Source organism: Corvus brachyrhynchos, unplaced genomic scaffold (genome assembly GCF_000691975.1).
Source record: "Corvus brachyrhynchos isolate BGI_N302 unplaced genomic scaffold, ASM69197v1 scaffold142, whole genome shotgun sequence".
NCBI classification, from domain to species: domain Eukaryota; kingdom Metazoa; phylum Chordata; class Aves; order Passeriformes; family Corvidae; genus Corvus; species Corvus brachyrhynchos.
The window spans coordinates 9791188-9803253 of NW_008237226.1; the positions used below are offsets into that span (position 1 = coordinate 9791188).

Consider the following 12066-nt stretch of genomic DNA (forward strand, 5'->3'; position numbering starts at 1 on the left):
TATTTACTTTCTGTTATCTCTGTCCAAATGTTCAAAGCAATATGGGTGGTGACTGATTCACTGGTTAAATTCAAAACAGCATGTGTGTACAAAAGGCTGCCAAGTTTCTCATGTATACTGCTATTTGTGAGAAGCTATGCACAGACAAAAAACAATCAGCCAGTTTCTTAATTTCATTTTATATCTTTATTCCCATTGTAAGTACTAACAATCACCCAAAAAACCATTTTAATTTGGTTTGGATACACAATAGCATTAATCACTGTCCAGTTTCTTTCTTTCTTTTTTTTAACTGCAGTTTTAGTATTTTGTGATCTGTTTTAGTAGTTCTGTTGTTGGTGTATTTGCTTCCAGCAAAATGGATTTTTCAGTGTTTGTCGAGTATTTTAAAAGATTGCTAAAGATTAAAAAGCCATAATGCAATGATTAACAGTACATTAATAAAGCTTATTATCTTCCATTTAGGATTAGTACTAAGTATATTGGATGACCCAAAACTTATTTTTTGTTGTGCATTGTCTGTTCTCTTTTCAAAATAAATCCATAAACAACTATAATTTTTCTTTTTATTACAGCAGTTCATTGCAGTATCATTTTTAATAGGATTGAAATCCTCTTAGGAGAATGAGTTAAGTAAAACAACCCTAAAAAATAAAAGCTCTGTTTAAGCAAATGATGTCATGCACAAATCAATTTTAATGCAGTATCACAATGTACAAATTAGAGTGGATAGAAAACATGAAGGATTTTCGAAATTCACCTTCTTATTATTTGGGGAAAACACACCACAGATTGCATTTTAGTCTTCAAGCAAACAAGAAAAACAAAATAAAGTCAAAGAGACATCTTTCATCATGTCTTTTAAAAGCCTATGGGACAAATTCCTTCATCAAATTTATTAATGTAAAAGCACATTCAGAAAACTTATTTGTGAGAGCTGTCCTGTTAAATTATGAATAGCAGTAATAAATTCTTTAGTTCTTCACTTATTTGCGTACTCTGCATATGAACAGACATGAATATATGTATTAATAAAATATGCCTATTGTGTAGCCATACACAGAGATAATATGAATGCTGATGTTGTACAATGTCAGAAAAGGACAAATTATTAATCAAAGTAGAGAGAAGAAAGAAGCAAAGAAGAAAGCAGATGATGCACAAGAACTTTGTTAGTTATCTTTGCATGACTTGTGTGTGGAAGAAAATGTCTGCTTTGGATATAGAACTGCCAGCTAACAACTCTTTATTTTATTCTGCAATGAAGGAAGTTTGGGACCAAGACCAACTTCTAAAAGCAATTTAAACCAGAGATATAAATAGTCATGTGAAGGGAAGGAGGAAGGGGACCAAGCATAGAGGTTGTTATCCTAAGTTTTGTGTGAGCACCAGAGGGTGGAACATAGTGGGAGTAAGGGGAGGAATGCTGTTTTTAGAGGGAAACTTGCTGAACTGACAGTGACAGGCTGAATCAGGGATTCGCTGGACACTTCTGGTGGGGATACTTCTCCAAGACCTTATTCCAGCCATAGCAAGTATGTAAGTCATTAACCTAGCCCCTTCACAAATTGCAGGAGAGATGGAATTCCTGGGTCTGATGCATAGGGAAAGGCATAGGTTTTCAGGGACTCTGCTTGTATTGCTCTTAGTGATACTCCACATACTAATCATTCACCATTTCATCTTCCTGTCCCAACTGTCCACACCTCACTATCAATGTCGTGTATCTTCAAATTCATAATGCTTGGTCTCCTTACTACTACTTACTACATACATCTGCTAACCAACAAGAGATGAGAATCGTATTCTGATACATGAATTAACAGACTCTTCCTATTTCAGTGGAGCTACAGGAGCTCTGAATGATGGCACAGGGGCACTGGAAGAAGTGTAGCACCAAGAAGGCTACAGCCAGAGTATACTGCATCTGGAAAACTGGGGTGGTAGCACCTTGTCATATCCATGCATATCTTTTCTTTGATTTGAAGTTACCTTCATTCCACAGAGAACAGGTACCTGACCTTTCCAACTCTTCCTGCAATATACATTTCTCTTGATGCCAGGAAAGCTACACTCTGTAATGAACTCTATATTCACTAATAAGTATTACAGCAGCAATTTTTAAATAATTTCACATAAAGTAGATGAGCTGTGCTTTAGGATTAATTTATCAGAAATAAAATTTAATTCATGCAGTCCCAGAGTACAACACACACATGGTTAAATTCTGCATGAATGCTTTGGTGTCCTCTGTGCACCTTTTTAAATGATGAGTACCTTAAAAAATATTCCAGTATAATTCCTCATAGTATATACCCAGTGTATCTCAGAATTATTTGTATTTCCTTTTACATTTTATACATAACATTATACTTGTATTTTAAATATCAAAAATATGCTGTTAAAGGATCTTAATAATAAATGGCATAAATCCAGAGTTTTCAAGAAAGAATAAAATAGCTTAAGACCTTTGGTGAACAGATGATGAAAAACTAACATTTCCAAAAGCCATGATTTATGGTCTTATGCTACCAACAGCTGGCCAATCAGCTCCGGGTTTCTGTCCTTTATTAATGCCATGATAAGAGCAGCAGCAGAATTTACTGTCTCCTGAAGCAGCAAAGGGTCCTGGAATGAAAAGAAAAAAAAAAGAGGGAGTAGGGAAAACAATATATTTACAAGAGTGGAAAAAGTAAATATTTAAAATCAATTTTCAAGTATGCCAAATTACCATATGATTGTTGAAGAAACAAAGCTCTTTATTAGAAGAAGAACTTCTAAAACTTTTATTTTAAGAAACCATAATTTCATAGTAGCAACCATTTTCTCCAATCTCCTTGATGCAAAACTGCTAGAATGGTATGTACTCAGAGACCACCAAAAAACTTGATTCTGTCACTGGCTTCCTAAATGAATTTTAAAATCTAAAAGGCAGCAGAAATTCTGGGGTTGAAAACGGAACAAAATACAGGATTTAATCAAGTAGCATTGTTGAAGACCTGCAACTTTAAGCACCTACTGAATCCCATCTGTAGTCTACCAACTACTAAAACTCACAAGGGAATTTAAGCACTGGGATTTCAATGGTTTAGGCTGATTTTTGTATCAAATAACTTCAAAAAGTAGTCTGGTTTTGATAGGCAAGTATAGAAACCAACACAGGAAACAGCAATAAAATGAGACATTGATTCTGTGCTTCTAACTGAGCACTTCAGCTCACATTTGAAAGAGCCTTTTGTCTAATTACCAAGTTTTTTTAATTGTATGGACTACAAAAGGCTGGCCTCTTGCTACCAGTAAGATTTCCATTTGCGCACTGGGAAAATAGCAATAGGTGTAGTCAGGCATGGAGACATCCCAGGAGAGAGAAATAGGAGAGAACAATTTCTGGGATGCAATGGAGAAAAAGAAAGGTCTACAAAACTCTAGGGTGGGGAGAATCTACAAAGAGAAATCAAGAGCTGTTCTCCATAGCCATGATGGATAAAACAATAGGTTTTATCCATTCGTTTATTCCATGATGGAAGCAATAGGTAAGGACTAGTATACAACGGAACAGATTATTGGACAGATCAAGGAAACTCATCATGAGGGTCCCATAACATGAGATTCACATCCATATAAAATGGGATATAGATAGAGCTTCCTGCATGGGGTAGGAGGATGGAGCAGTTTGATTCCACATCTTTTTACTCCTTTATTTAAGATGCTACATGAAGAAAGAATTTGTAGAGAACACTTAAGAAACTTGGACTAATGGACAAAGAAGAAACTGTTTCCACAACTTATACAAAAATACAATATCAAAACTTGCTTTTTGATAAATAAGGCAACTGCTGAAGGGACCTACCTACTCAGCTAGCACAGAGGGGAGCTGGAGACTAAGAAGTTGCAGTTGAAGGAAAAACTGAAAGGGAAAAGGTGTCCCTGGCACATTCTCAATATAGAAACAGGTCCAGAGGAGAGCCACAAAAAATTATGAGGGCTGGAGCACCTCTCCTATGAAGAAGGGCTGAAAGGGTTGGGTTTGTTCTGCTTGAAGAAGGGAATGCGTGGGGTGACCTTACTGCAGCCTTTCAGCACTTAAAGAGGACCTACAAGAAAGATGGGGTCAGACCTTTTAGTAAGGTCAGTAGTGACAGGACAAGGGGTACGGTTTAAACTAAAATAGAGTCAATTCCGACTAGATATAGAAAATAAAGTTTTTATGATGGGCAGGTAAAACAAAAGAGCAGGTTTTTCAGAGAGGTCGTGGATGCCACATCCCTTGAAACATTCAAGGTCAGGTTGGACAGGGCACTGAGCAACCTGATCTGGTTGAAGATGTCCCTGCTTACTGCAGGGTTGTTGGAGTAGGCAACTAATCTTTAAAGGACCCTTCCAAACCAAACTATTGTATGATTCTATGATAATGCTCTTATTAGCTTTGCCACTTATGTAAATGAAATTAAACATGCCAGAGAGGTAATTGGATCAAATTACAAATAGCTAGTTTATAACGGATTTTTTTATCATCCCTGAAAAAATCATTTTTGTATTTGACTAGAATTTTGTCCTAAATATCATCAACTACGTAAATTACAATTTGTAACCTTGGAAAAGATTACACTCCTCACAAATTCATGTTATATACTCCAATATGCAGTAAAATTATTTATTAGAGTTCTAAAAAAATGTGGTAGAATAAAAATGTACATAACATGTGTCTTGCTGTTCACTGAGTGATACCTTCTATCAGTCAAGCAAGGAGTGTGGAAGTCTACTGAGGTCCTGCTCCTTCAGGACCTTTTGTCATGAACCAAGGGTGCAAACTCAGAATCCACTGCTCTGGTTCGGCAGGGCGTTCACTCCCTCATTTCCCATGGGTATAAACTGCTGGATAAAGTACAAGGAGAGCGGAAGTCATTCACACACCCACTCAGATGGCAAACACTGCAGTTGCTTTCAAAATCAAGCAACACATTTCTGGCTATTCAGAAATGCCAAATCTCCTTGTGCCCTTCGTCACTTTTTGTTCAGTTTATCTCAAGAAGCACTTCACAATTACAGATACTCTCTTCCAAATGGGCTTCCAGCCATATCCGAAGTTGGCTGGAGCTGTACAGTATTTTTTTTTCAATTTCACAAAAAGAAATAAAATACACCTGGCCAGGAATGCTCTTAATGTTTCTCCCAATAAATCTTTCCACATCCTCTGTTGGTTACTGTCGGTACACATTCCTTTGCAGTAATAAATTATTCAAGTTTTTGAACATAAAAGGAAGTAAGAGAAAGAAATTTAACTTTCACAGGAGAGATTGAAAGTGACACCATAAGATTTCTTTAGACTGAAAAAAGCCTTTTCTAAAGCTAAACCTAAGGCTTTAGTGCTAATTTCCATGTTCTATAGGAAAGACATGCAAAGAATTATGAGTAATATTTGTAAAGCAGGCAATGTGGCAGAGTAATTTGTACAGAAACCTGCACGCAGAAGTGGTCTAAAACCCATTGAAACTGACTGGTGAACTGAAATTGGTTCAAAACCAGAAACATAGTAAGTAAGCAGCACAAATTAGAACTGCAAGATTTACAGTTACTTCACTTCTAATAATCCGATTATTAATATTACCATTATAACTCTTCAGGAAACCTACTGGCACCTGTGTAGGACTGGTCACTGTAAGTCTGTTTTTTAGAAATAACCAGAAGTGCTTTTCTTTAAGGCAATATACATCATCTTTTAGGATAACAAATGCAATAGAAAATATATTCTTATTCTAAGTACAATTACAGTTGATGGTTTAACTACCTCATGAAGTATACACTGAGGATTTCAATAAGGCAATCTTTTAAAGTATTTATCATAGGGGTTACTAATTTTAGATTTATGCTGATCCTCCTTCCCAGTAACATTATCCCATTCTGATCTCAGGGTCACCGATTCACTGAAGGGTGTCCAGCACCTGGGCCCAGGAGACAGCCTCTGAGCACAGGAGAAATCAGTGCCTCAGAGGTCAAGTATGTGCTGACTTTAACTTGCTTTACCCTCACAGGCACAGTCTTACTGGAAGGAGGTAGTAAATAACACGATGAGCTGCACTCCTCCAGGAATTTCAATTTGTATCTTTCTGAGAATCAAAACTCACTCTTGTGATACAAATCATTATTGTAGTATCTGATGGTCATTGCCTGTGCATAATTTAAAACTCCTGTTGATAATTTCTATTCACTATCACAACCCCCTCCCCCCCAAAAAATAACAAACCAGAAAAAGAAATTTTAGCAACTGAAAGGTAACACATTGTTCACAGCATAGGCATAACACTGACTGATGTGACCACTACATTATATCTTAGGTATTCTTTCTCTCTTCCAAATCCTGCTAGGACTTTATTTCATTTTAGGCCATTAGTCTGCCTGTAAGCAGATATTTTCAATGTAATTTGAACATCAGCAGTTTTTCTAAAGAATATTAAAAAGAAATAAAATGACAGAATTCAACAATAACCCAGGAAAGGAAAAAAATCTTGTGAGTCTTTATTAATTTAAAGTCAAACAAACAAGTGAATACTTCAAGTCCCCTCGCTATACCCTTAAAACACCCATGGTTTTGACACTGCAATGTTATTTCTGGCAACAATGCTGATGATAGTGCCTATAGGGAAGCTTCAATAAGGATGCCAGGACAAACTTAATCTACCACACCTAACTCCATTGCACATACAGGCCTCCAAACTTCTTTTATATTCAATGGCATAGCACTAAATCTTTCAAAAATCTCATTATTAGTTGCAGGAAGTCAAATAATCAAGCAGAACCATGTCTTCACATGTTTAATTGCCTTATGTGTTTGCCTATACTGTAACCGCACTAAAACCCCGGATGTCAGAACAGGAGGATCAATACAAATCCTCCTGCAGCCCACAGGAGCTCTCGCACGTTGCTGCTCAGTGCTGCAAATTCCAAGCACAGAACATCCTTTGGCATGACAGTCAGTGGGTGCACAGCCCTGCACACACTGGACGGATCAAACAGGAATAGTTCTTTTCCTCATTAAAAAAATCCTTTAAAAAGACTGTGACCTTTAAAGAAGACTTGGAGGCAGTAATGACTTTAATGGATTAATAACTGGAAGTTCCACATGATCAACTGGTGTGCCACGAACTCCCCCCAAACCATTGTGATATTCACTGTCTATTAATTTCATCCAGTTGATTTAAATGATTCTCCTGTAAAAAGAAAAACCAATCCCCCCAAACATTTCTTGGCCATTAACAAATAGAATTTTTTATTGTTTGAACAGATTATTAACTACATTTATAAGCTAAAACCAAAACTTTTACCACTTTATATTTATGTACTTTGGAAAAGAAAGTACTCGGAAACACTGCCAACGCTATAAGCCATAAATCCACATAACAGCACTTTGATTCCAAAATAAAATATCCACTTTGTCTGTTATTAAATAGTAAAAATACTCCAACATAACCATATTGTGTGATGCCTGTAACTCATACTCAGAATTTATTTGATGTAGAGTTGTGACTGTAGGGGTTCTCTGGTCTGCAGACTTAGACTGGGAGTGGCTACAGGGACAGAGTTAAAGTTGTATTTGGAATATGCAATCTGATATTTTACAAATGTGCATTTATTTAAGAAACTGTGAGGATATCTGAATATTTACTGACATTTCCCTTACAATTCATTTCCTTGCTTCAATCTGTTTAGGATTTATTTTTTTCCCCAACTGGAACTTCACATAAATGCATTTCAATTTACATATGTACTAGTTCAGTTTAAGAGTAGCTTGAAAAACACACCTACCCTTTTTAGGTCAAAAAAAGAAAGCCTCTGCATGTGTTACCTCTGTCTTGTAGTGCCGAAAGAATAAAACTGCTGTGTTCCCTTATTTGCACTCTGTCAAGCTGTAATATTACTTGACATTACATTTAATAAAGATTTTTAAAAGTAACAGAATTGTACAGTCCTGATTAAATGGCTGACAGAAAGCCTGAAAACGGGATTTAGAGACACTGCTAAACTTAGGCAATATCAGTATTAACATGGTTATGTTTGTATCAGGAACAGAAAGAGGGCTGGAGCATGCGCTGGCATGCCGGCATGCTCCTGCCCTTGCTGTTCCATTGTAAGCCTGCTCCCTGGCACAGTTTTGGCTCCTGACAGCTAACATGTTTCCAGACAATGGCTGGGCATGGTTCAGGGGACAGCACAGGCTAAGGAATGCTCTCAAGGGACAGGCTGAATGTGGCCACCCTCTTTTGGGAAGCAAGAACATAGCCATATGTAGATGAGGCATGCTGTGCCTTTTAGCCCTAGGACAAGAGAACCACCCCTGGCCTGTTTTACTTACCACTATGGATACAGCCTAGTACCACTGGGAAGTGACACTTGAGCCTTTCTCTCCCTACCAGATGCATCAAGAATACACAGAACCACAATCAAAGAGTGCCCCCCACACTGAGGCACAAATCCCATGTTGCTACCACATAAGCACAGTCAATAAAAAAATAAAGATTAACTACTCTGTGGACACCTTTCCCACCAAAACAGAGGAGAGAGAGATGAACCACACTAGAAGACATTAATTGTGCTGTACTGCACATTCCTGCCACCTTATGGAAAAAGGCTGGAGCCAGCAGAAGGAACTCATGCCCACTGCTCCTTTTCACAGGGTGGATATTGGTGCACACCAGGTACACCAGAAGACGGGGAAGAAGAGAAAAGTGCTGAAACAGTCTCTGTTCTGGCAAGCATCTTGCAAAAGACTATATCAGCAGTACAAGAGGAGCTGCTGGTAATTTAAAACTCCACTGAATGCTGCAATTTATACAAAGGCTATACCAGGTCTCTCCAAAATGCACCTAACATCATATACTGAGTGTTTTAATTTGCACTCAGAGAAACTGAGTGGAGAATCTAGCCTCAAAAACCTCAATACTTGAAATTTTCTTCTTCAATTAATACTTTTAACTCAAACAGTTGTTCTGAAGATGGACTGAGGTTCTTCCACTAGCAGAAATCAATGATCTAACATGGTTTCGTGTTTAATCACACCATGAGGAATTCATCAGTAGGTTCACAAAGAAGCATTTTTTCCCCCTCAAGGTATGTACTGGCATGCATCAACATATTAAAGCAACCTCCATTTCAGTAATAGTACAAATTAATCTGAAGTCTCCTTACTTCTTAAAATTCTTCCACATCACATTTTTTAATCCATGTGCCAAAGGATCTATTGATAAGTGTCATCTCATACATAATATCAATGCAACAATTTATCTCAATAAGAAGCTAGCTATGCAGATCATTCTAAAAGATAAGAAAAGTATTTCTCTGAATATTTTTAGGTTTCCTTTCAAGTAATACATAAGTAATTAAGGTAGCACTTGAGTTCAGATAGGTAGCTGGGCTCAAAATTACTCGAGCAGGTTCACAATTGAACCTCTGTACACATAGCCCTCCTTTCTGAACTAAGAAAATGCAATCAATTTTTCATTAGTGGATACTCCTCAAAATATAATTTTGAAATCTATATACTGAGGATGCAACGAGGATTAAAAAAAGGTGATGTGGCACTGGAAGAACCACGCTGTCACAGTGCTAATGTAGTTTAGCAGACCAATTAATTAGTGAATTCTGATAGATGTGAGTTAATTCCCTGCAGTTAAATGGTCATACATTCATGCTAATCAACCCAAACCTGGATAAATTGTGTATAAATACATGAAACTGTACTGTAACTCTCTCTCGTACTTTTGATCAGCCATGCTTCTTATAGTTTATACAAAGAAAATGGAGAGCCATCAACATTTAAAATGACTGTGTGAATACACTGAGAAGAAACAAATATTTTAAATCTTCTGGAGACTGTGAGGATTAAGTCTCTAGTGCTTTTGCTTTTATCTTTTCATGTAAGATTCTGTCTTGGGGTGACTTTATGATGTTGTATCCCTTTTCACTGCTCTATGCCCAGAAATTAATTTTGTGCCTTTCTGTGCCTTAAAAGTGAGCCCGAGAGGGGGGAGAGAGAAAAAACCGAGCGAACTTTTCAAAACAGTTGTTCAAAGATACAGATACACTCCTCTCTTTCTGCAGTAGCAAGAGCAGAGGAAGCACCCTTCTTGCTTTTCAGCCAGCTTTCAGCTCCTTTTCTCCAGAGGGAGACAAAGAGTTGAACTTTGTTTTCCTGGGACTTTGGTTTTTCCCTTCTTCTCTTCTGGACTGTTTCAACATCAGAACACATCGGGAGAATTTTCCACCAAGGCCCCGGAGGTGGGCTCATGACCCAGCTCCGACGAGGAGGAGAGACACTACACCTACAGAAGGACTCTGAAATCTTCCCAGGTTTCTTTCCACAGTGAGAGGTTTTATTATTTAGCATTGTTATCCTTTTGCTGTCTGTTTGTTAAATAAATAGTTTTTTTTCTCTTTCACTTTCCTCCGAGGAAAATTATTTTTTTTCCCGAACCTGGTGGGGGAGGGATCGTTGTAACCTGCTTTCTATCAGAGGATATTTTCCTCCAAATTTGTTCAAACCAGCACAGATTCACAGATTTAAACCCAAAGGTAAATGTCACTCTTTTGTTAAAAAAAGTCCAACAAAACAGCACGAACGAACAAACAAACAAAAACTCAAATAGGATTCTGTTCTCTAGTATGATAAGAATAGACAGATTCACCCTAAATCAGCAGGTTTAAAACAGCTCTATTATCTACATGTTCTACAGCATGTAGGTGACCAGGGTTCAGTTCCCTTCTTCAGTTCTCCAAATCTTTTTTCCCCCTGTAAAAAACACTGTTAGCATGATCATGCCGAATGATCAATAAAAATTCTTGGACCAAAAAAATTCTCTGAAGTTTGTTATGAAGAACACTTTCAGCACATTCAATCACTGCAGCTTACGCAAGGGTTTTCATTCAGCACTTAACCACTATCTGATTGAAGCTCTTGGCAAGAGTGAGTGTGCCAGCAGTGACATCCTAATGCCTGTCAACCATCTTGCCCTCTAAGTTGCTCCAAAAGCTACCTAATGCTTGAGCTAGCAGCCAGTTCTACCACCTGTATGGGACTGGTACAAAAGTACTGGCAGAAATAGGCCATTTAACAGATGTGGTCACCTGCAAAACCATATTATGTGTTTGAGGTGGTCTCTTAATACAGTATGTTACCAAATAATTCTGCAGTATGAAATGTATTCATGTTAATATATGTTACTGTGCTACCTAGAGGCTCTATGAGGTATCACTCTGGTAACCTTGTAAAAAAGACCATAAGAGTTTTTAAGGGGAAGGAAAAAATTATTCTTGTCATCAATACAGGAAAACTGAAATGCTCCTGAGGCACAGAAACCTTGCTTTCTGCTCTGACAACCTGCACTCTGCGACCTGCTGAAAATCTAAGATTTGTCTGAAGTCGACTGAAGCTGTAGCAAGTCATTCCTCTGTTTTCAGAAAGTTGTGGATCAATCTGATAGCACTAATAAATTCAAGTGGAAGTGGGATTTAAGCCTTCCACATAGCAGCAGCATATAGAAACACAGAATCACAGACTATCCCGAGTTGGAAGTGCCCCAAGGAGATCATTGAAGTCCCAACTCCTAGGCCTGCACAGAACAGCCCCAAAAATAACCCCATGTGCCTGAGAACATTTTCCAAACACTTGAGCTCTGCCAGGCTTGGTGCTATGACCACTTCCCTGAGGAGCCTGTTCCAAGTGCCCAACCACCCTCTGGGTAAAGAACCTTTTTCCTGATACCCAACTTAAAGCTCCCCTGACACAGCTTCAGGCCATTTCCTTGGGTCCTGTCACTGGTCACCAGAGAGAAGAGATCAGTGCCTGCCCCTGTGCTTCCCCTTGTGAAGAAGTTATGACAGCATTTCCCTCAGTGTGTTTGTGTGTGGATTCTCTGCTGTCTGTTCCACTGTGAGAGTCTATGAATACTTTGATAGGCTGCAGCATTAAGTTTTGCAGCTAGCCAGGAATACAGAGCAGACCCACCACACACACAGATGCAGAAAAAATGGGTTAAGAGGTGTTGGCCTCCTACAAAACATAACACCCCAATC

General features: G+C 38.1%; 1 protein-coding gene across 2 annotated transcripts in view; it reads right to left on the reverse strand.

Annotated features, from left to right (window-relative positions):
• Window positions 1–532: 532 nt before the first annotated feature.
• ISPD (isoprenoid synthase domain containing) overlaps window positions 533–12066 on the reverse strand; it is a 110525-nt gene continuing 98991 nt past the window's right edge. For both annotated transcript variants that reach the window (XM_017729370.1, XM_008629949.2), the window contains one exon: window positions 533–2628. In XM_017729370.1, the coding sequence (XP_017584859.1) occupies window positions 2524–2628 (105 nt within the window). In that variant the 3' untranslated portion in view covers window positions 533–2523. The remainder of the gene's footprint in view (window positions 2629–12066) is intronic.